This window comes from Pelophylax lessonae (genome assembly GCF_965119305.1).
Source record: "Pelophylax lessonae genome assembly, chromosome: 7".
Taxonomy (NCBI): domain Eukaryota; kingdom Metazoa; phylum Chordata; class Amphibia; order Anura; family Ranidae; genus Pelophylax; species Pelophylax lessonae.
The window spans coordinates 270,270,342-270,295,871 of NC_138774.1; the positions used below are offsets into that span (position 1 = coordinate 270,270,342).

The window sequence follows — 25,530 nt, forward strand, 5'->3', positions numbered from 1 at the left end:
AGAGGACCTGGTCTGGGAAGCCATAAGCGGACTCTTCAAGACCTGTGGACAAGGCTGCCTCTGCATGTAGGGGCCCTCCCCTGTATCTGAGGTGGGGGGGACATCTTCGCTGGTTTTCGGATCCATGGAGCTCCCTGGTAAAGGATGAGTGGGTCCATGAAGTTATTTGGTCAGGCTACGAGATTGAGTTCGGTCTTATCCTCAGAAAAGGTTCGCCCCTTCCTACCTGCACTTGTCCCCAGATCGCTTACTGGGTCTCTTTGGGGCAGTGCAAGACTTGTTACTTTAAGGGGTGGTTGTTCTGGTTCCGACTTTGGAAAGTTTTCAGAGTTTTTACTCAAACCTGTTCAGTCTCCAGGAAGAAAGGCAAAGTACGTCCAATCCTGGACCTCAAGGCGCTCAACTGTTTTGAGCGGGTACAGAAGTTCAAAATGGAGTCCGTTCAAACGGTGGTGGCATCCCTGCATCAGGGAGATTTCCTCTCCTCTATCGATAACAATGATGCCTACACATTCCAAAATGTGCCAGTCACCAGCGTTTTCTCTGCTTTGCTGTGGGAGAGGAGCTTTATCAGTTTTTCGCGTTACCCTTTGGTCTCGCCTCTGCTCCTTGGCTATTCACAAAAGTGTTAGCCCCGGTGCTAGCCTTGCTACACCAACAGGGGAGAGCGGTACTGGGCTACTTGAACGATCTCCTGCGAGCGGAGTCTTCCTCTGCTCTGGTGGGAAAACCTGGAGATCACAATACAAACTCTGCGGTAGTTCGGCTGGATTCTGAATTTTCAGAAGTCTGCTCTGGCTCTGTCCACGAAGCTGGACTATCTGGGCGTGACTCTGAACTCTGCCTTAGCCAGAGTGCTCCTTCCTCTGGACAGACTCCAGTTATTGCAGGCTGCAATTCACCTCCTGCTGTCCAAGAGATGGTGGTCCCTCCGGACTTGCATGCGTGTGCTGGGCTTAATGGTGTCCATCTTCGAGGCGGATCCGTTTGCACAGTTCCATACGAGGTCCCTGCAAAGAGAGATTCTGACCAAATGGGACAAAACCCTGCAGTCACTGGACAATCGGATCCGCCCAAGTTGGGGAACAAGAGTCCCTGATATGGTGGCTTCGTTCTCCGGCATGTAGGCTGGGCAAATCCTTACTCCCCTTGTATTGGACAGTGGTCACCACGGATGCCAGCATGTCCAGCTGGGAAGGCATCCTCGGCAAGCATTCTGCTCAGAGGATCTGGACGCTGGAAGAGTCCAGGCTATTGATCAATGTCTTGGAGTTCTGGGCGATCAGACTGTGTCAAGACCATGAATGGTAAGTCTTCAGGGTTGACCAGTGCGCATTCAATTGGAAAATGCCACAGCCGTGGCTTATGTCAATCACCGAGGGGACACAAGTGTTTTGGTGGGTCTGGAGGTAGCCAGCATTCTAAGGTGGGCAGAACGGTTCGTTCCAGCCTTCTCCTCCGTACACATTACCGGGGTGGAAAATTGGCAGGCGGATTACCTCAGTCGGCAGGCGTTGGACCAAGGGGAGTGCTCCCTTCATCCGGAGGTTTTTTATCAGCTTTGTCTCCAGTGGGGCACCCCCGAGGTGGATCTGTTGGTGTCTCGGCTCAACAGAAAGGTGCAGAGGTTTGTGGCTTGGTCAGGGGATCCTCTGGCAGACACCACAGACGCTCTGGTGGCCCCGTGGGGTCAGTATCTTTTGATTTACGCCTTCCCTCCTCTCAAGCTTCTGCCAAGACTTCTAGGCAGGATTGAGGCAGAAGGGATTCTTCCAGTCATCTTAGTGGCTCCGGCCTGCTGGCCTTACCAGGCTTGGTATGCTAATCTGGTGCGGCTAGTTGCCGACATTCCTTGGCAGCTTCCTCTCGGGGAGGATCTGCAGTCCCAAGGACCGATCTTCCATCCTGCTTTACAGCCGCTGGCTTTGACGGCTTGGCTGTTAAATGCCAGGTGCTGAAGGATAGGGGTTTATCTGAATCGATGATTCCTACATTGTTGAAAGCTAGGCTATCTACTTATAGGAACATGTACATTGCTTGGTGTGAGTCGCTTGGGGTTCATCTTGGCTCCTTCTCGGTGGCTCGGATCTTGACCTTCCTTCAACAGAAATTGACCCAGAGTAACATCAAGGGCCAGGTGTTGGCTTTGGCGGTCTTCTTCCAACGACCTTTGGCCACACCCTCCCTGGTGCTTACCTTCAGGGTGTCCGACATTTGGTCCCTCCAGTACGGCTCCGTTGCCGCTTTGGGATCTCAATTTGGTGCTTTCAGCTCTACATAAGCCTCCCTTTGAAAATGTTCGGGTGATTCCCTTGTTTAATCCGTCCAAGATGGTGTTTTTTGGTTTTCTATTACCTCTGCGCTCTGAGTGTTGAAACTGGCGATGTTATCCTGTCATTCACCTTATCTGGTGATTCTCAGGGAAAAGAGAAAATGGGATTTTTGACTTGCAATAAAATCCATTTCTCTGATGTTCATTGACGGACACAGATTCTGGTATTCATAATCCCATTTTTTGCAGATTTTCAGACATGTCTGTAACAGACTCCCTTATCATATTCCTGCGCCTGCTGTCACTTATGCTTGCCATACAAGAATACATTTTTTCCCTTGAAAATTTTTATTTTACTTTCAGTCGTTTTTATTGAAAAGTTTTTAAATCAGACAGTGAAAAAGCACATTGATCCGTACAACAACCAGAGCCCTGGCACAAGCTTTCAAGGATAGCATAAAATAAACATTGATTGGTATGCAAAACAAGACAATGAAAATGAACCCCTTCACGCCAAAGTAACGTATATATGCGACCTTCTGCTTCAAGTGGTTGTACCAGGGTGATGTTTTTTTAGAGCCAACGGTCGGCTTTGTTGTAAACCCAACCCGGCCGGGGACACGAACAAAGCGGGAATCAGCTTTTATTGGGTCTCTGATATAGTAACCCCTGACATCACTTCCGGTTTACTGGAGCCTTAAAGGCGCCAGATTTTAAAAAAGTCAGTTTTCAAAAAAAAAAAAATTTTCATTAAGTGCAAAGGAGGGGATTTACCCTCCTGACACGTGACTTTTGCTGTCACAAGGGATGTTTACATTCCTTGTGACCGCAATAAGTGAAAAGTAAACGCAATAAGTGATCTTATTTAAAAAAAAATAATTAAAGGGACAGTGTAAAAATAACAAAAAGAAATAAAAAATTTAAAGCGCCCTATCCCTCCAGTCCTACGAGGCATTGATCCTCCATTTGCAAGCTCTCAGGCACGTACTGCCCTGGGGTACGTGTATCAATGCAACATTTTTTATTTTTAAAGATTTTTTTTTAGGAGCAGTGATTTTAATGATGCTTGAAGTGATGCAATAAGAATTAAAACATTTCTGTTAATCTAGTGCCTGGGGGATCCCCTTAGTCTTCCTGTAAAGTGGTGCATGTGTAACATGGATAGAATCTACTACAGCAAAACTGACATTTCTAAATTAAAAAAAAATGACAGTTAAATTGACGGCAAAATAAAACTATTGCTGGTAATAGAAAAATGTAAAAAAAAAAAAAACGGGCCTGGTATGGATTTTAAGGGGAACCCCATGCCAACCGACAACCCTGGGCTGTGGTTGTAGGGGGTCTTCGGGCATGGGGCTTATTGGAGTCTATGAATCCTTCTTATCGCTTATTGGAATCTGTGAATGGCTAGGGGTACTATGTACACCGCTTACTCATTCACATCCCTCTCATGTGAATGAGTATGCGGTGTACATTGTACCCCTACCCATTCACCAAAAAAGGGTAAAAATAAAAACAGGAGGCAGTTTTTTGAAAATTCCTTTATTAAAAATAAGTTTCCCCTGATGTAGATCCATCATCACGCCAACGCAACCGCCGGACCCTGCAATGTTTTTTTTTTTTTTTTTTTTTTTTTTTTTTTTTTTTTTTTCAGCAGTCAGCGGGGAAGCCTATTAACAGCTGATGACTCCTCAGTTAACAACCAGCTATTTACTGCGCCCTGATTGGACAAAGCTTTGCTCAATCAGGGCTTAGAATGCACTGTGCAGCACGCGATACGTGGCAGGGACGAAAACCCGCCAAACGCTATGCTGATCCTGGTGTTTGCCGAACGGGAGAACAGGCAATGTTCAGACCAAACTTTTGCTCGGCATAAACAGTTTGCCCTACTCTACCCACAGGTAATCCAGTGGAAGATTAAAACTTCTATAAAGATGGCGTTACTAATGCTTGTAACAGCATACATAAATAAAAAGTTAATCTCGCTTTTCTTTGCTCTTTCTTTCTTATCTATATATATATATATATATATATATATATATATATATATTTGAGCATTTTGGTACATTCATTTTAACCTGAAACTGATATGTGACAGCACTGTCTTCTGTTTAGATGGGATCCTGCGGATTTAATAGCCGTATCCTGCCTTTTGTTTATCCGATTCGGTTGATGAAGGTAAATGAAGAGACAATGGAGCTTATTCGCACCCCTGGAGGTCTCTGTATTCCTTGCCAGCCAGGTAAGTCCGGCATCATAGTTTTTTTTTTTTGTTTTTTTTTTAATCTGTAATTCTGTTTACCTATTCAAACACCCACCGCAATACTTCACAGCTAGCTACATGTTTTTTTTTTTGTTTTTTTTTTTAATTGATATTTAATATATAATTTGTTTATTTGATTGTTTAAATTATAATTCCAAACCATTTACTATTGTGTGGTATTTTTGGCCTGCGCTTGTGGTATAAAGATCTTTCTGATGACATGTCACTGTTCCATTTATAATATTGATTGTATCACAGCAAGAGTAATTTATGCCATCACATCTAATTACTGCGGCGCAAAGTGTGGAAAGATAGGATAGAATACATGTTTTTTTTTATTTAAAAAAAAAAAAAACCTATGCTGACAGGTGTTCAGGACTGCGACATCAGTGTAGGAGATCAGAGAGATGTATTTGGGGGTGTGACATCAGTGTAGGAGATCAGAGAGATGTATTTCGGACTGTGACATCAGTGTAGGAGATCAGAGAGCTGTGTTTGGGGGTGTGATATCCGTGTAGGAGATCAGAGAGATGTATTTGGGTGGGTGATATCCGTGTAGGAAATCAGAGAGATTATGTATTTGGGTGGGTGATATCCGTGTAGGAAATCAGAGAGATGTATTTGGGTGGGTGATATCCGTGTAGGAGATCAGAGAGATGTATTTGGGTGGGTGATATCCGTGTAGGAAATCAGAGAGATGTATTTGGGTGGGTGATATCCATGTAGGAAATCAGAGAGATGTATTTGGGTGGGTGATATCCGTGTAGGAAATCAAAGAGATGTATTTGGGTGGGTGATATCCGTGTAGGAAATCAGAGAGATGTATTTGGGTGGGTGATATCCGTGTAGGAAATCAGAGAGATGTATTTGGGTGGGTGATATCCATGTAGGAAATCAGAGAGATGTATTTGGGGTGTAAACTCAGTATTGATGATCAGAGAGCAACATTTAGGGAGGTGACATCACTGTAGGGGGTCAGAGAGCAATGTTGATGGTGTTGAGATCGGTGTAGAAGATCAGAGAAGTGTTCTGGATTGGGACATCAGTGTTAATGATCAGAGAGCAAATTTTAGGGAGGTGACATAAATGTAGGTGATCAGAGAGCAGTTTTTTTAAGGTTGGGACATCGGTGTAGGGGATCAGAGAACAGATTATTGGTTGAGCTAGATGGACTTGTCATTTTTCAACATGACTATGTAACTATGAAACTGTGTTCAGGATTGTGAGCTCAATATTGGTAATCGGAGAGCAACGTTTGGGGAAGTGACACCAGTGTAAGGGATAAAGAGAGCAGTGTTTGAGGTTGTGACATCAGTGTAGGGGATCAGAGAGCTGTGTTTGGGTAGGTGACATCAATGTAGAGGGGTCAGAGAGCAGTGTTTGGGGATGTGACGTTAACGTAGGGAGTTTAGAAAGCAGTGTTTTGAGGTTGTGACATCACTGTAGGGGAAAAATGAGCAGTGTTTGGGGTTATGACATCATTGTAGGGGGATAAGAGAGCAGTGTTTTGGGGTTGTGACATCATTGTAGGGGATAAGAGAGCAGTGTTTTGGGGTTGTGACATCATTGTAGGGGATAAGAGAGCAGTGTTTGGGGTTGTGACATCATTGTAGGGGATAAGAGAGCAGTGTTTGGGACTGTGACATCATTGTAGGGGATAAGAGAGCAGTGTTTTGGGGTTGTGACATCATTGTAGGGGATAAGAGAGCAGTGTTTTGGGGTTGTGACATCATTGTAGGGGATAAGAGAGCAGTGTTTTGGGGTTGTGACATCATTGTAGGGGATAAGAGAGCAGTGTTTGGGACTGTGACATCATTGTAGGGGATAAGAGAGCAGTGTTTGGGACTGTGACATCATTGTAGGGGATAAGAGAGCAGTGTTTTGGGGTTGTGACATCATTGTAGGGGATAAGAGAGCAGTGTTTGGGGTTGTGACATCATTGTAGGGGATAAGAGAGCAGTGTTTGAGGTTGTGACATCATTGTAGGGGATAAGAGAGCAGTGTTTGGGGTTGTGACATCATTGTAGGGAATAAGAGAGCAGTGTTTTGAGGTTGTGACATCATTGTAGGGGATCATAGAGCAGTGTTTAATGCAGTGTTAATTTTGGCCTAGAATTTTGATTTTGTTTTAGTCTTTTGACTAAATTGCCATTTTAGTTTTAGTCCCATTTTAGTCATCAAATTTAAGTCGACTAAAACCTCCAGTACATTTCAGTCGAATAAAATCATTTTAGTCAACTAATGTGTTTAGTTAAATTGTAATGCATTATTTAAGCATTTCTATAGAATTTCCAAACTCATTATATACTCCTGGAGTAAAAAAATTTAATATGTTATTTATGGTATTAAGGTTTGAACAAACTCTCACAGATACAGATTTAGCCACTCTGGACGGTGGCCTGAGGAGCCCTGTAATGCTGTACAGTTCTCTGTACGGTGGTCTGAGGAGCCCTGTAATGCTGCACAGTTCTCTGGACGGTGGTCTGAGGAGGCCTGTAATGCTGCACAGTTCTCTGGACGGTGGTCTGAGGAGGCCTGTAATTCTGCACAGTTCTCTGGACGGTGGTCTGAGGAGGCCTGTAATGCTGCACAGTTCTCTGGACGGTGGTCTGAGGAGGCCTGTAATGCTGCACAGTTCTCTGGACGGATGGTCTGAGGAGGCCTGTAATGCTGCACAGTTCTCTGGACGGTGGTCTGAGGAGGCCTGTAATGCTGCACAGTTCTCTGGACGGTGGTCTGAGGAGGCCTGTAATGCTGCACAGTTCTCTGGACGGTGGCCTGAGGAGGCCTGTAATGCTGCAGAGTGCTGGATGGTGGTCTCAGGTCTGAGGGATGGCCTGTAATAATGCACAGCGCTCTGGATGCTGCAATGCCGGTGGTCACTGGTCAGGGGAGGCCTGTAATGCTGCACAGTGCTGGATGGTGGTCTCAGGTATGAGGGATGGCCTGTAATGCACAGTGATCTGGATGCCACTACCAGTGGTAAGAGGAGGCCTGTAATAATGCACACACAGTGCTCTGGATTAGCGGTGGTCTCGGGGGAGGCCTCAGGCCTGCTTTAATTGTAATACACACTAGTAATACACACTCAGTCTGACATGGGCGGTTGTCTCATGAGTCGGGACTCGGGAGTGGGACAGTCTCGTCGGGACTCAGGAGGCCTGCCTGTAATGCACAGTGCTACTTTGGTCTCTGGCAGTCCTCACGAACCGTGCACACAATCGCTTCAAAACGCTTGCTTGCTGGGAGTGGAAGCAGACGGAGCTCCGTGAAAACTGGAAGTTAGTTCACGAGGGTAAACGTCCCTGCCTTACATTTTCGTCCCCTTTTCATTCAACGGAAACTGATTTGGTTTTTCGTCACTGTAAAAATGCCGCTGATGTAAACTTTGACAAACGTTTTCATTGAGGAAATTAACACTGGTTTGGAGTTGTGACATCAGTGTAGGTGGATCATAGAGCAGTGTTTGGGGAGGTGAAATCAATGAAGAGGGGTCAGAGAGCTATGTTTGAGTATGTGATACAAAACAAGAAGAGAAAAGACCGGGCGCCGATCTAAGTGTAGCAATAAAACATTTAATAGCAATAGCAAGAGTACTACTCACAGGAGTATGTTAAAAACAGGCATCTCAATAGTGGGTGTGTAGAGTTCAATAAAATGGAAGGTGATGGCGCTGCTTATTTAATAAAGTGCAAATAAATATAAGATGCTAAAGTATAAATATGATTGAGGAATAAGTGACACCACGGCCCTCCATCCTACGGACCCACGCTGCCGGATCAACACAGAGAGATCAGCGCGTCCCGCACCAGGAAGCCGCAGCATATCCCTCGCAGCACCAGTTCCAACAGGACTTTTGGAGGACCCCCCGGACGAACTCTACACACCCACTATTGAGATGCCTGTTTTTAACATACTCCTGTGAGTAGTACTCTTGCTATTGCTATTAAATGTTTTATTGCTACACTTAGATCGGCGCCCGGTCTTTTCTCTTCTTGTTTTGGGTCATACAGGGTTACTTCACCCTTCACTGGAGGCAGCCATCGAAGTGTTTAGCAAGCCACACCGGACTTTGTGTACTGAAGCCCACCTTGCCATACCTTGCTATATGCATAGAAACTGTTTACAGTTCTGACCATCTGATTGCGCCAATCTCTCCTCTCCTCTTTGAGTATGTGATGTCTGTGCTGGGATCAAAGATCAGTATTTGGCGATATGACATCATATTGGGAAAATGTGACATCGGTATTTGGGATTTGTGACATTATGTTGAGGGTTCAGTAGTGTGTATGATGATAGAGATGACAGGCGCGTGTAGATTGGGAGCGTGGTCAGATGTGTTTGGACCAGTTAATAGAGTGAAAGCTAGAAATAGTGGCTAAATAAGAAACACAGGCAGCAAGAACTAAAGCAGAAACATACAGAGAATAGTCATGGACTCCAAGGGTTAGCATTTCATTTTTAGAGCGTTAAAGATTGCCTTTCAAACACTGGATTTGTCATGTCTATAGATAGCTCGCACAATGACAACTTTGTTAGGTTTGTTTTTTTGTAAGTAAGACTTGGCTTACATATTCATCTTTCTTGTACATAGGAGAGCCTGGACAGCTGGTTGGAAGAATTATTCAGTCAGACCCACTTCGTAGATTTGACGGTTACGTGAATGAGTCTGCAACCAACAAGAAAATCGCCAAAAATGTTTTCAGACATGGTGACATGGCATATCTTTCTGGTAAGATTCATTGTGGAATCTGAGAAAACCAAACCTATCTTTGTTCTTAGTTTCAGTAGGCCATCGCAAGGAGCTTATGTAAAGTGTATATCTAGAGGGGAAATTACATTGTGTATCCCATGCACATTTCACCATATTTTGTTTCTTTAAATATGCTCAGAGTATAGGAAAATGCCTGTTGATCTGCCAAAAATCCAGTGAGCTCTGAACTTCTCATTTTAGCAGACTACACCGGGCCTCCTCTGCCGTTAAATCCCAAGCAGTATTATTAGCCATGTCCAAGTTCTTGCTTGCTGGATTTCAGAACACCTCTTCCTTCTATAATGTAGAGTGAGGGTGTTCTGTAGTACAGAATAGGAAAACTCATGTAGGGCTGACAACTCTGGAGTTTCAGGTCAGCAAAGACAGCGTTGCCAGCTTAAAGGTCAGTTAGGAATGCATTGGACTTCTGGCAAATCACCAAGTGTTTTTCTCTTCTTGCAACATTTCTAAAGGTTTAAGATATTTTAAAATCCGCATGTACTGCAGAGATTACTGGATATGTTTTTTTTTTTTTAATTCATCACCATGGGGACAAGGTGCTTTGGGGTAGGGGGCCAGGGCCTGGCCCGCTTCCTAACAACCAGCTCCTCACCATGCCCTGATTGGGCAAAGCTTTGCCCAGTCAGGGCTTGGAATGCTCTGTGCAGTGCTCTGCGGGCGAACATCCAGCCGAGACCCCGCAAATTTGGGTGCTTGGTCCAAACTGCTTACCCAACACTATTTTGGTGTCAACCCAAAATTTTAGATTTTCTTTTTTAATTTCACTTTCTATGAGAATGGTAAACAGGACAAATACGGCACAATCGCCATAATGGGGGTCACAGACAGCAATAAACCTGACAAATGTTCTAATCCAAAAAAGTTTTGCTTTTAGTAACACTTTTTGACTTTCTGGAGAGCTCCAGATGTTCCTCGGAGCTCTATCGCCTAATTGTTAACCCAGGTTTATCTGCTCTTACACAGGTGATGTACTGGTGATGGATGAATATGGTTACATGTATTTCCGGGATCGAACGGGAGACACATTCAGGTGGAAAGGAGAGAATGTGTCAACCACAGAAGTGGAAGGAATACTCAGCAGACTCCTTGGTCAAGCTGATGTAGTGGTCTATGGAGTCGAGGTGCCAGGTAAGACTGAGCCTACCTTCTTCAAGCATTTCCTACCTATACCTGACCTATATTTTCACAAAACCAAATATTTGTACACTGCCCTGAACAAAATCTTCCTGAACTATTTTTCCTACTCTAGGAACGGAAGGAAGAGCTGGGATGGCGGCTGTTGCTGACCCTGACCATAAATGTGACTTACAAAAGTTCATCCAAGACCTTAAAAAGTCACTGCCTGGATATGCACATCCGGTCTTTCTCAGACTGTTGCCAGAGGTCAACAAAACAGGTAGGAGCTGAGGACTTTGGTTAGACCTGCCGCATCTATGAAAAGAGAACTGTTTAAATGTCTCTTGTAATGATACATTCACAGTAGAAGTAATTGATTTGGATTATATTAAGAGCTTTAGGTTTTCTACTTTGACAAAGTCTTTAAGACATCATAAACAGGTTGGTTTGGAAGGTTAAGAAGGTCCATAGAGGGGGCAATTGCCTAACGTCTTAACCAGAGCCGCAATTTTTGTTTAATGTGGGATCACTATTTCACATTCCTCATTTGATGGCAGGTTGCATGTTCCTAGTTTTCAGACTGAGCTGTCACTGACAAGTAAAGTTCTCTACCGTTACCCCTATTACAGCAAGATATGTTTATTACATGCAGGTTTGGGGGCTCATTCACAAAACATTTTTAGCCCACATGTTAGACAGCAATGTTCCTCTGGTAATACTGTTAGGAACAGGCTTCTTATTAGACTAGTATCTAGAAGTTCGAACCATTTCCTCCTAGAAATTCTAGTTCCTTTGGTTTAACTTTTACAGCAAGTTGCTGACTTGGCGAAAGGCAGATAATATTCAAATATCTATTACCCCAACATTCCATATTCCTGATATGTGCCTGCTGTACTATGTACTTGTATGAAAAAGTATCCTGTTTCAGTGAAGGATAGAACACGCTTTTTGCCAAAGCGTCTTCCTGGACAGCTTCATGAGATACTGGCTCCGCCTACTACATGAAACACAATCTAGGAATAGCTTAAAAAGCCCCTCCCCCTTGCCCTTCAGTCATTTTGTTTCTGACCCTACAAGTGAACACGTTGCTATGTTTGTTGTTTTTTTTCTTAAGTGGGTTGTGGTTACCTTCAAATTGGAGGACACGGCTGCGACTGGGGCGCAGGTTACGTTTGGCACTCACAAGCCATCCAGGGTGGCAAAGGTTTTTTTCCTTTCCCGCGTATTTTGGCAACATGCTCAAAAAAGAATGGGACTGTCCAAAGCGTTCCCCTGGGGTGCCTAGACGCTACCCTTTTGAGGAGTCTCTAGTAAAAGAAGTGGACTGTGCCACCTAGGGTCGACCCTCCGGCCTCCAGACTGAATAAGGCTACCGTTATCCCAGTGGAGGATTCCCCATTTTTTAATGATCCGGAAGATGGGCAGGCAGAGGCTATGGCCTGCAATATTACTCCCTGGCGGGGTCTGCACTGAGCCCCCTGTCTACGGTTGCCCTTGTCACGCAAACGTTGACTGAATGGGCTAAGTTACTACATCATGACCTGGAGGGGAAACAAGTTCCCTCTGCCTTTTGAGTAGCTTTTGGACCATCTTGTGCAGGGGCTGCAATTTGTTTGCGATGCCACGCTGGACACTGCTCCCATATTGGGCCGACTATCGGTTTCAACAGTGGTCCTCCAGCGTATATTTTTGGCGAAAGTGCTGGTCTGTGGATCAGACTTCAAAGAAGGCCTTGACTGATCTGCCTTTTCAAGGAGATCACCTGTTTGAAGCTACCTTGGATGACATCATTAAGGGCCTCACAGGGGGGGGAAGAGTACCTTTCTTCTACAGGCTAACAAGGGTAAGGACCCTTGTCGCAGACGGGTTCCCTCCTTTTCAGCACACAACGTTTTTTCGTCCCTCGGTCAGTCGATGAGGCAAAGCCCTTCAAGACTCCCTAGGATGGATCTAAGCGGCCCTGGTCTGGCAAACACAAATCTAGTTTATCCAAACCTGAGGACCAGGCACCTTCGGCCTGAAGGTGCGCCCTCACCAGTATTTGCCGATTTCAGGACCTGTGGCTGTCCCGGATAAAAGACAACTGGGTTCAAGAGGTCATACGGTCCAGTTACAAGATCAAGTTTCGATCCGCCCCGCTGGTGAGGTTTTTCCCTTCCAATGTGCGACTCTCCCCGGATCGCTTGTAGGCTCTCTTTGGGGCAGTTCAGGACATGGTACAACAGGGAGTAATAGTTCCGGTTTCATGTGCCGAACGTTTTCAAGGCTTTTATTCAAACCTGTTTACGGTCCCCAGGAAGGAGAGCAAGGTAAGTCCAATCCTGGACCTGAAGGCACTGAATTGCTTCGTGCTAGTTCAAAAATTCAAGATGGAATCAGTTCGCACAGTGGTGGTTTCCCTACAGCAGGGGAATTTCCTGGCCTCCATAGACATCAAAGATGCCTACCTTCACATCCCAATATATGCAGGTCACCAACGGTTTCTCCGTTTTGCCGTGGGAGAAGATCACTATCCGTTTGTGACGTTACCCTTTGGTCTCGCCTCTGCCCCTCGGGTCTTCACAAAGGTGTTGGCTCCGGTCCTGGCGCTGTTCCAGCAGTGGGTGATATCGGTCCTGGGTTACCTGGATGATCTGATTCTCCGTGTGGAGTCTCCCTCGGTGCTGGTGACAAATTTGGAGATCACCATGAGAACTCTGGAGGAGTTCGGGTGGATTCTAAACCTTCAGAAGTCGTCTCTGATTCCCTTCAATGAGACTGGACTATCTGGGCCTGATGTTGGACTCGTCCTCCGCCAGGTTATTTCTTCCTCTGGAAAAACTCCAGACTGCGGTTCAGCTGTTGCTGTCCAGCCAATGGTCGTCCCTTCGGACCTGTATGAGAGTAATGGGACTGATGGTGTCGTCCTTCGAAGCGGTCCTCTTCGCTCAATTCCACACGAGGATCCTCCAGAAGGAAATCCTTCTCAAATGGAGCAAGAATCCAACTTCTCTGGACAATCCGATCCAGCTGAGCCAGGTGACCAGGGGGTCCCTGATTTGGTGGCTTCGGTCCCCAATGCTCAAGCAAGGAAAATTCTTCCTCCCTGTATATTGGACAATTGTCACCACGAATGCCAGTTTGTCCAGATGGGGAGGGGTTCTCGGTAGGTTTTCTGCTCAAGGAGTCTGGTCTCTGGAAGAGTCCAGGTTACCGATCAATGTTCTGGAGCTGAGAGCGATCAGGCTTTGCCTAGTCCACTGGACCAAGCACCTGCAGGGTTGTCCACGGCCGTGGCTTATATCAATCACCAAGGGGGCACCAAAAGTGTCCTTGTGGCCTTGGAGGTGGCAGGCATCCTTCGATGGGCGGAGCGCTTTGTTCCAGCTCTCTCCACTGTTCACTTTGCAGGAGCGGAAAATTGGCTGTCGAATTACCTCAGTCGACAGGCTTTTGATGCAGGGGAATGGTCTCTCCATCCGGAGGTGTTCCAGCAGTTAAGCCTTCGTGGGGCACTCCAGTCTCAGATCAACAGGAAAGTGCAGAGGTTTGTGGCCCGCTCCCGGGACCCTCTGGCAGACGTTGCAGACGCGTTGGCCCCGTTGGGTCAGTATCAGCTGATGTATGCCTTTCCTCCTCTCAAGTTGCTGCCAAGACTCTTTTGCAGGGTTAATGCGGAAGGGATTCCGGTCATTCTTGTGGCTCCGGACTGGCCTCGCCGAGCTTGGTACGCCGATCTGGTCAGGCTAGTCGCAGACGCTCCTTGGAGACTTCCTCTCAGGGAGGATCTAATGTCTCAGGGGCCAATCTTCCATCCTGCTTTAGGCCCCTTTCACACATATGGTCCGTTCAGTTCATCAGTTCAGTCACGTTTTTTGTCTTTAGTCATTGTTTGTTTTTCATCCTTTTTTCATCAGTTGTCATCCGCTTTTCGTCAGTTGTCATCCGTTTTTCATCAGTTGTTATCCATTTTTCATCCGTTTGTCATCCGTTTTTCGTCCGATCGGTTTTTTTGACGGATGAAAAATAGGGCATTCATCCGTTCAAAAAACGGACATTGAGGGAAGCGGATGAAAACGGATGTTAACGGATGATCATCCGTTATCATCCGTTTTTAAATAGAGATACATTGTTGTCCGTTTTTCATCCGTCAACGAATGGATGAAAAACGGACAGCATGTGTGAAAGCGGCCTTACGGTCGCTGGCTTTGACAGGAGGATGTCAGTGATCCCCCATTTTGCTTAAAGTAAAGGAAAATGACTTCTAGGAAGATCTATCGTCATGCGTGGAAAGCGTATATTGCGTGGTGGGAGTCTCTTGGGGCTCCCCCTTGCTCTTACTCGGTGGCTTGGATCTTGTCCTTCCTTCAACTCCCCGTTGATCAAAGGTTGGCCTTAAGTACTATCAAGGGTCAGGTCTCGGCCTTGGCAATTTTCTCCCAAAGGCCATTAGCTACCCATTCTCTGGTGCGTAACTATCCAGGGGGTGCGACACTTGGTACCTCCGGTGCGACCTTGGGACCTTAATTTGGTGCTGTCGGTTTTCCAGAAACCTCCTTATGAAAGTATTCGGGAGATTCCCCTGCTTACCTTATCACAGAAGGTGGCCTTCCTAATGGCGATTACTTCTGCGCACAGCGTGTTGGAACTGGCAACGTTGTCCTGTCGTTCTCCCTATCTGGTGGTTCACAGGGATAAAGTGGTACTTCGTCCGGATCCGTCCTTCCCGAAGGTGGTTTCCAGTTTTCATTTGAATGAGGACGTTGTGTTGCCCTCTGTGTCCTAAGCTGAAACATCCGAAGGAATTTGCACTGCATACTCTGGATGTGGTTCGGGCACTCAGGGTGCACTTGGCGACTACGGAGTCTTTTCAGAAGTCAGATCTTTGTACTCACGGATGGCCCTAAGAAAGGGCTGCCTGCATCTGCTGTGACTATTTCCAGATGGATCAGACAGACTGTGGCGCAGGCTTATTCAATTAAAGGTCAGGTTCCTCCTTTCCCTGTTAAGGCGCATTCTACTTGGGCGCTTAGTGCTTTCTGGGCTTTTCGCCATCAGGCATCTGTGCTACAGGTTTGCAAGGCGGCTACCTGGTCGTCTGTTCACACCTTCACAAAATTTTATAAGGTGGATGTGCTGGCATCTGCAGATGCTTCTTTTGGCCGCAAAGTTATGCAGGCTGCTGTTTAAGGGGTTCTTATGTCTCCTTCGAGGGTGTTTAATGTTACAGGTGGGTCTCATCTTGTTGTTCTGATGAGTCCTATGTTGCCTGGTTGGCTATGTTGAGCTTTGGGGACTTATTTTTCTGCTGTTCCCACCCCTCATTTTTTGGCACTGCTTTGGGACGCCCCTACTGATATGAAGATCAGAGACTGCGTCCGTCACTAAATGATAGAGAAAATTTGGATTTTTGTCTTACTGTAAAATCGTTTTCTCTGAAGTTAATTGACGGATGCAGTACCCGCCCCTCTATTTTGAATTGGGTTAGTATTTTCTCTGGCACTGCTTTGATACAAAACTGACATCCTATAGCAAGAAGAGGGGTATACCCCCTGGGACTGCCCATAGGCGTAGCCAGAACTTTTTTCTGCCTAGTGTGCTACTCCTGTAGGGGGCAGCATAATCCCACTGATATGAAGATCAGAGACTGCATCTGTCAATGAACTTCTGAGAAAAGGATTTTACTGTAAGACAAAAATCCAATTATCTCTTTAAAGAGAACCTGTTGCCTGCACTATGCTATTACATAGGGGGCTTATTAGACCCTTTGTGAGAGCAATAAAGTTAAGTAAAAAATAAGTTTAATAAAATTAATACAAACGCTTTGTTAAATCTCTTACTCCAACCTACATACACACATTAACACAAATACACGTCTCCGTGCACCTACATGTGAACATGATTGCGTCATACAGATTGGGTATTGCTGTGCCCGCTGTAGTGATTATTCTTTTAAGTGCAGTCATTTATTGATCACTCTAAATTGATGACCTGTAAAGGCTTTCAAAGCATCGCTTATGGACATTTTTTTGTGCCGTGGTCTTTCCCCATTTCCCAGGTGTGCAAAATTTTAAGGCTTGACATGCAACCACAACTTTTATATTTTACAAAAATCATTGGATATTTGCATGGAAAAAAATGCATTTCATTTTATTTACTGAAAATATGGGTTTGATAAATAGTTGCGCTAATATCGTGTGACGTAAAAATTGCTACTACCAACTATTTTTTCTCCAGGGTCTTCGCTTTCAGAAAATATTTAGAGCGAAACCTCTCAAAACTGGAGCAGCCAGAATCTGGAGCAGATGTGCATGGCAACCAATTGCTTCTAACTTTCATTTTCAAAGCTTAGCTGAACAAGTTGAAGATAGAAGCTGATTGGTTGCCATGCACAACTGCTCCAGATTCTGACTGCTCTGTTTTTTTAAAAATTCACTCACACAAACCAAATTATTTGGGGGTTTTAAGTAATTTTCAAGTCTAAAATGTGCATTTTAATGTGTGCTGGCCGTGGCCTAGTGATTACCTTAAGTTGTGAAAAGCTGCTCCCGGATATGCCTGCACAATACAGCCCCGTAGATGTCAAAAGGGCTCAGCTATCACTGGTTGTAAACAAACAATGGAGGCCATGGATCTCGATAAGTATGTTTGTGGAGGGGGAGAGTGGGATCGTTTAGGTCAGGGCAAGGGTTAATTTGTCTGAAATTGCACCTATTCTTTAAAATGTATTTTCTGTTGCTTTGCTGAACATGGATATTTTCAACACCAACCCAACATTTATGCTCATGCTTTTTTACTTTCCAAACAGGGACTTATAAATTCCAAAAGACAGACATGAGGAAAGAAGGCTTTGACCCCCACGTGGTAAAAGATGCCTTGTATGTTTTGGATTCACAGCAAGGAAGGTATATCCCAGTGGACCATGAGGTGTATCAAAGGATCCAGTCTGGAAAGTTTAAGCTGTAGTGTATCTCCTATCTGCGGTGCTGGTTATGTGACATGAGTTGTAAGGTCACCCTCAGATGACTGACCTGACTTCATCAATGGAGCTTCAGATCACATACCAAAGTATTACAGCTCGAATACGAACTGGGATATCAAAAGTGGCATGTTAAGTAAACTGGGTGTACACCCTTCTGCTAAAAAGGGACATTGTTTTTTTTTTTTTTTTTGTTTTGTTTTTTTCTAATTTATTTTTTAGTCCATCAGGAGAGAGTGAAGTTTTAGTAATTCGCTCATGTCCTCTCTTGAACACTCCATCGTTTGGCTTGGATGAGACCGGTTCTACATTCTGTTGTGAGAAGTCACAAATTCGAAAACCACATGCATGGTTGCCATTCAGTTAGAGCTTACCTGTGACCCAAGCTCAGGACTGAGCACGCCATACTGACTCCATCTTGAAAACAAAAAGGGGACTTTTAATATGTAGCGCATCTGTAGATCATCTATCACTTTTAAGGAAGTTCAGCTTTCCTTAAAGCTGGGAACTTGACCATTTTTAATGGACCAAAAGGAGAACAATTTTAGCCAATATTTATCATGACTTTATCATGTACATAGTACGTCAGCTATACTGTGTTCTCTGTGCTGCCCTCTACAGCGAGTGCTAAAACTTTGCTTTCTACGTAACATACGTAACATGTCTTTCATTGATTTCCCAGGGAGTGCCGAATGGCAGGTGAAAAGGGCAGCACAGGTAAACCATGAAAACAGTGGCAGTAGGTTGATATGCATTAATAGGAAAGGGAGAGTATTGTGTTTAAGTACTGTATGCAATTTTTTATGCTTACCTCTATTCATACTTCCCTATTACCGATCATGAATTCCTGCCAGTCCAGCTGCTGGCAATAACGCACCATGTGGGGAGACTATAGTGCGGGTTCTGCGGCCGAAAGCAGTGAAGTGTGTGAGGATGAATCCAATTAATTCTGGATTTCTGCAACTGGGATACTGTATATACAATGCTGCTTGGGAGAAGGCTCTGCCAACCCTCCCCCAATAACTCATGTTAGTGCTGTATACTGACACAACATCCCATTATATGTATATTCTACATAACATGACTGTTTTGAGGGATAGCTATGGTTTGAAAAAAAAATAATAAAAAATTAGAGGGTATACTGTAAGCATGTGTGTACTGAAGCCACTGTACTTTGTTACCAGCTTCTGCAGGGATGGTGCAGTGTTTGCGTTCTTCCAGCCATGTTCTTCAGAAGCAAGATAGGTAGGCAGAGCTAGCGTTAAGCGGGCTGTATTTCTTGGCATGAGTTTGACTGACATATTTTAATATTAAATCCAAAAAAAAAAAAAAACGGGTGTACGTCTACATACATTGTTAAAATATACATAATGTAATGGTTATACCTGCCTAGTTGTTTGGTTCACACACACAACTGTCACCCTGCTTAGTCAGCAAGATGACTTTTCTCTTTCCTGATCTAGTTCTTTGCCTCTCAACTGTCTGCTGGTCCGGAGGTGGAGAGTGCATGCACGGAGATGTAAACCTGGAAAATGTGAAGTGCTTCGGGTGTATTAAAACAGGATGACAGATTTTTTTTCGGCAGGAAAAACCATTTACATATTTATATTTCAGCTGTGTGTTTAGTTGTTTGCCTGGAGTTCCACTTTATCTGTCCTAATGTCTGCTCGTACATCGCTGTCAAGTGGTAAACTTTTTTGAGTGGGTGGCAAATCCTAGATCAGACTGTTCCCAACTAATGGTTGATGCAGAGATTACTTTTACTTTACTGTTTTATTTAAAATATAGAGCACTGTTTGCATGTAAACTGGCTTCGTGGAACTGAAAAGGGATTTTTTTCAAAATTCAACAGTCCTTTCTATGTTCACTAAAATATTTAGGCCTCATTCACTCTGGTGTAACTTTCTACAGTCTGGGTTCCAATCCATGCATCAGGCCCAGGTGGATGTGCAGAGGTCTGTGCAGCTGCCTCCCGGAGGTCTGTGCAGCTGCCTCCCGGAGGTCTGTGCAGCTGCCTCCCGGAGGTCTGTGCAGCTGCCTCCCGGAGGTCTGTGCAGCTGCCTCCGGGAGGTCTGTGCAGCTGCCTCCCGGAAGTCTGTGCAGCTGCCTTCCCGAGGTCTGTGCAGCTGCCTTCCCGAGGTCTGTGCAGCTGCCTCCCCCCGAGGTCTGTGCAGCTGCCTCCCCCCGAGGTCTGTGCAGCTGCCTCCCCCCGAGGTCTGTGCAGCTGCCTTCCCCCGAGGTCTGTGCAGCTGCCTTCCCCCGAGGTCTGTGCAGCCGCCTTCCCCCGAGGTCTGTGCAGCCGCCTTCCCCCGAGGTCTGTGCAGCCGCCTTCCCCCGAGGTCTGTGCAGCCGCCTTCCCCCGAGGTCTGTGCAGCCGCCTTCCCCCGAGGTCTGTGCAGCCGCCTGCACTGCCTTGAAAAAAGACCAAGGGTGCAGGGAAAGGTCAGCAACTTGTAACTTTTAATATGAAAGCGACAGGGTGGGCGGGGCCACAAGTGACTTGGTTTCCGGGCATCTGTCCCTTTGTCAAGCCTCCCAATTGCTGAGAGCACTATTCTTTTTGTAGAAGCATATGCAGATTATGTAGTTTATGTAGAAAGTTAACAACAGTAAAATACACAACAATAAACACAATAGACAAAGAGTAATATAAAATAAATAAAACTGCTTATAAAAAAAAAAAAGAGAACTCTCAGTACATTAAAAAAAGAATATAATAAAAATAACTATAATATAATATGGGTGTCATTCTAAATAATTTACCATTTTAAATACTGTATATATTGCCCGAAAGCATTAAAAAAATATTTGTAGTTACTAATAGCTCTCACGACTAATTATGTGTAACATATATAAAAATATGTATACTGACAGGGACTCCTATCCATCTCACAAGGTAAAAACAATGCCAAGACCTCATGTAGAATAATCCAGATGTTTTAAATAATGGTATTAACCTCTAGCTCTCCAAAAAGTCCAGAGGGAGCCAGCATATTTATTGTAAAGATACAAAAAGTCTTCCTTTTGCATAGGTTTTATAAACTATCAGGAAAAGGGAGACTATAAAGAATTGTTTCCAAAATCCAGATATTTAGACCTTCTGTGGATTTCTGATGTTTTGGTTGCAAAATGTCTGGGAATGCTATTTTCCACCTTCCCTTGATCAATAAATCTTTGGTGTTCATCGCATTTTTTTTTCTACACTGTTAGATTCCCTAGAAAACTGGGCCTGATCTCCGCTTTGTGCTTGTTTCTTTAATTGCTTGGGGCTATTAACATTTAAAACCCTATGATACACAAACCTAGTTTTTTCTTGTAATAGGGGGCCCTGTCTTGCTTCAAAATTCCCCAATGCTTTTTAAAAATGTTCCATTTCCTTAAATGTGTTGTGGAATTGCATGTTATATTTAATGTTTCCAATACCATTTTTAGTGTAGTTTGTATCTTTTACTGTGTTGCTGTAAGAGCCGGTTCACACTGGGGCGACCTGGTCGCCTAACAGGTCACCGTAGGTCGCCTGCCATAGAGAAGCTGTGGACCCGTTCTAATAGGAGCGACACAAGTCGCTCCGACTTAGAAAAAGGGTCCGGAGCTTCTTTGGGGCGACCCGGAGCGACCTGCATTGACTTCAATTATATGAAATCCGTGCCGGCTGCTCCGAGGTCGCGGGTCACCCGGCAAAGTTGGCTCGCCCCAGTGTGAACGGGGTCTAAATTGGCTTGAAAGGCCTTCCTTACCAATTATTCAGAGAATTCTTTCTCTTTGCTTAACCAGCCAGACTGGCTCCTAGGGATATTTTATCAACGCCTAGGGTAGTGGTAACTTTGAAAATGTAGCTAGGAATTACCTCCATTTGGTTAAAAAAGGTTTTTGGAGATGTAGTATCCCCTTCGGAGCTCAGCTCTAGATCAAGGAGGATTAAAGAAATTGGGTTAACCACATGCGTAAAAAGATAAACCCATTCCATTTTACATAGTAGTTGAGGTTGAATAAAGACAATAGTCCATCCAGTTCAACCTGTGTAGGTGTGTGTGACTGTAATCATCTAACATAGCCCTTTATCTCCTGATCCTTGAGATGTAAGTCTAAGAGTCTTTTGAAAGTCACCATACTACCCGCAGAAACCACCTCTTGTGGTAGACAATTCCACAATCTTGTAGCCCTAACAGTAAAGAACCCCCCACGTTGCAATAATGGACAAATCTAAAAACAGATAAGGGGGCTCCATCCTAAATAATTACAAGATTGTTGATGTAATGACCAAAAAAAAAAAATGTGACAAAAAGGGGTTATTCTTTTTAAATATATCGGGTCTCCCAGAAACTCATTGCCAGGTTTGCATATGATGGCGCACCCATAGCTGTGCTTTTTAGCGGTCTATAAAAATGATTATCAAAAAGGAAATAATTATAGATTAAACAGAATTGCGTGCAATCAAAATGAAGAAAGTTGGCCGGGATCGCTGTGGAGCGGTGTGTTCTGCTCAGCTGGCCGGCTTTAACTTTCCTCACACAACATGCAGCGCTGCTGTCCTCCTGCTGCGCCTCTATACTGCTGATCTTCTTGTGTTTTAATGTAAGTTGGTACTAATATTAGTTGTCTCAAATATTAAAAGTTGCTGACATCTCTCTGCACCATTGCCCTTAGGCCTACTGCATAGGGACTTCATTTTTAATAAGAGCCGTGTGTACAGCAAGCTTTTTCAAAGCATTTGCAGAGCATTCAGCCAGCTTCAAGCAGCTTAGTTGAAGCCTTTAAAGCTCAACTATGGGCTCAAAATTCCATTCCTCTCCCCTAATCCCTTGAAACACCTATACCAGTGATGGCGAACCTTGGCACCCCAGTTTTGGAAGTACATTTCCCATGATGCTCATCTACAATCAATACAGTGCATGAGCATTATGGGAAATGTAGTTTCAAAACATCTGGGGTGCCAGGGTTCGCCATCACTGACCTATACCCTTTAAAAAAAAAAAAAAAAAAAAGTAAATATACATTGTTTTTTTTTTTTTTTTCCCTTCAAGGTGACATTTCAGGTCTTTGCCACCTTCTTTTTCCTCCAATGATGGCTGGGCCTGAAATGCTGCACATGCGATACATTGCCTACAGTATTCTGTCATTCCAGGTCAGGGGGCTGAGTCTTGCTGTGCTGGGATTTCGGGAAGTGTGTGTAATGAGCCGTCAGGAAAAGTAGCAGTGCTGGATCAGTGGTCAAGACTGCCCTGGAGTTGAGGGTGGATTTTAGTAGCCAGAGCTGTTTTTTTTTTTTTTTTTTTTAATTGTTTGTGGAGGTGGCAAGAGAGGGAATGCGTCTGGAAGCCTTCATGTGACCAGTTGTACTGCTGGCATTGACCCAGCTGGAGTAAGAAATAAGACAAGTGGCCAAAAATGAGCTTTAGGTCCCTTTCACACTTGTGCGACTTCAAAGTTGCGCGATTTTGACGCAACTTAGTTGCCGCGATTTTGATGAGTATGACTGGGCTTATAATGTCTTTTCCTAAAAACGCATCAAAATCATTCCAAAAGTAGTGCAGTGACTACTTTGCAGTCGGTACGACTTCAAGTCGCACAGATGTGAATGAGGCTCATTGGAAATAATGAACGACTTGTCATGCGATCTTGGAGTCCCAAATCGCATGACAATTCGCACAAGTGTGAACGGGGCCTTAACTGCAAGGGTAGTTATTTGTTTTGTTCTGATCCCCCAGGAGACAGTCGGATATTTCCTGGATCAACAATCTCTGGAGTTATTACTTTTAAATGTTAGTATCCAGTTATATTTTGTTGCTTAGGTATTCATCCATTGTATTCGAAAAAAATACTATATATATATATATATATATATATATATATATATATATATATATATATATATATATATATATATATATATATATATATATAATTTTTTTTTTCTCTCTTTTTTTCCTTTTTATTGTTTTGTTTCTTTTTTCTTTTTTTCGAATACATAGCAAGGGATGGCTTATTCATGTGCCTCATCTAATGTCCCAAAACTCCCCCCCCTTCCCCCCCCCCTTTTTTTTTTGCTTAGGTATTCATCCAGCTTTTTTATTTTTATTTTTTAAACCATCTACTGAGTTAGTCATAACTAATTCTAGGGGGTGACTATATTCCATATTTTCACAGCCCTTACTGTAAGAAATAGCCTTTCCAAATGTAGGGGGCTACATTTATCCACACTCCTGTTAGAGTTTGTGTTTAACCTCCCATTACTGGAGGTAAAGTTTCCTTTAATATGTCAACAATGCTGCCTTAAACTTGCTGAAAGCTTGCTTTACTCATTGCTCATGTACAAGGTGTTGTTTGTATGATTTAAAATAAGAATGGAAGAATTACAAAGAGATTGTATCTTAGCTTGGTAATGGCCAAGCAGTAAAAAACATCTATGATGTAATAGCATCTGTTCTGCTTTATGGTACTGCACTGTATGAGGACATGAAAGGGGCAGCTACTAACCGTTCCACAGACGGCAAATGACGTATTGTACATTAGCTCATCACCTTTTGCAAAGGTAAAGTTTTGTTGGTAATCTTTCTTTTTTCCATTTCTGTTTTTCGTTTAATCATTTTAAAATAATTTTAATTGTTAAATTCAGTGTTCTTTTTAAACATGACCGCAGAAATTTAAACTTTCAAATTCATTCAAATTGTCCAAATTTTATCTGTCCCAGATTGAAGAATTCTTAAGTTTTTATGGAATTTACTTGTCTTGTTAACACTAGAGATAAGTAAAGCACTCATTTAAATCTGTCACGTCTTGGGTATTTTTTTTTTTTTTTTTTACTTTAAGAGATTTTAAAGGGTCATTTTCTAAATCTGACTTGTGTAAAGGAAACCTGTGCTGAGTGAAATATGTTGGCTACCTTTGACCCCCTCCTAAAGCCAATCCTGGTTGCCTGGTTATTTTTCTGATCCAGTAACTTTAATACTGATCCAGCACTGGTGTGCAGAGATAGTGATTCAAGCGGCTGAATCTTTTAGAATTTTGTAACGAGAAAGTAATAATTCCAGAAGCAGCCAGGCTGCTATCATTTTCAGATCAAAAACGAAGGGATTTCCAGTCACTACTTACCAACCAGCCAGCAACCAGCCAAATTAACCTGTCTAACGGTATGCGTTAAAAATAGGGGTTTAGTTGCACACATTTGCAAATACATGAGTAAGCTGCAGGCTGAACCAAGGCACCCTGATATCTGCAGTCCCTAACTCTACCTTTAAAGAGTCTCCACAATGGAAGCACATGCATTCTGAGGAGATAGATGGAGGACAGGTGACTGGAGGGAGCCCACCCCTCCTTAAAGGCGCAGGGTCACACTAAACACCCAGCACATTGCACAATGGCAGCAAAAGTGTCAGTGCGTTGCCTGACCAATATAAACGTTATACGATATTGCAAAAAGTGGCCACCTCCCCCACCTATAACTGGTCTTGATAGTAAGGAGCACTGGAAGGGCAAATCAGATCAAAAACGAAGGGATTTCCAGTCACTACTTACCAACCAGCAACCAGCCAAATTAACTATGCTATCGTTTTCAGTAGTCATGTGACCTGTTTCCTTAAAGCTAAACGCAAGGCACAGAGTTAAATTCACAGATGAAAAACATATATGGAAGATGGGAAGCCCCAACTAGAAAGAATGCTCTTCTGGACCTACTAATTACAAACAAAGAGTTCATTGCAGATGTGGAAGTAAGGGATAACTTGGTAAATGGTGATCACAGAGTAATTGTGTTCACCATAAATCAAAGAAAATGGCTGGAACAAGAACACTAAATGCCAACTTTGCTTCAAGAATGTGATCCCATTTGGTATCATGTAGTATGGAACACAACTTAGCAAAGAACACTGAATAAAAAGTGGGTGTGCTTTTAGGACATATTAAACAATAGCATTAGTTTGTGCATTCCAATGAGCAACAAATAAATCTGGGTGGCTAAATACCAATATAAAAAGGCTTTCTTAATGAGAAAAAAACGACCTTTTAAAAACAAAAATGAGGAAGGGTCACCATCAGCATTCCGAAACTACAAAGAATGCAATATGAAATGCAGGAGCTGATCAGGGCAGCTGAAATAGATTACAAAAGACAAATTGCTGAGGGGAGTAAAAAAAAATCCCCCAAATTTC

General features: G+C 43.8%; 1 protein-coding gene across 1 annotated transcript in view; it reads left to right on the top strand.

The window, feature by feature from the left end:
- The window catches only part of SLC27A4 (solute carrier family 27 member 4), a 45,604-nt gene extending 27,108 nt beyond the window's left edge, over positions 1-18,496 (top strand). The window contains exons 8-12 of the mRNA XM_082264657.1: positions 4,388-4,514; positions 9,130-9,267; positions 10,273-10,437; positions 10,559-10,705; positions 17,213-18,496. Coding sequence (XP_082120783.1) covers positions 4,388-4,514; positions 9,130-9,267; positions 10,273-10,437; positions 10,559-10,705; positions 17,213-17,370 — 735 coding nt within the window. The 3' untranslated portion in view covers positions 17,371-18,496. The remainder of the gene's footprint in view (positions 1-4,387; positions 4,515-9,129; positions 9,268-10,272; positions 10,438-10,558; positions 10,706-17,212) is intronic.
- Positions 18,497-25,530: the final 7,034 nt, after the last annotated feature.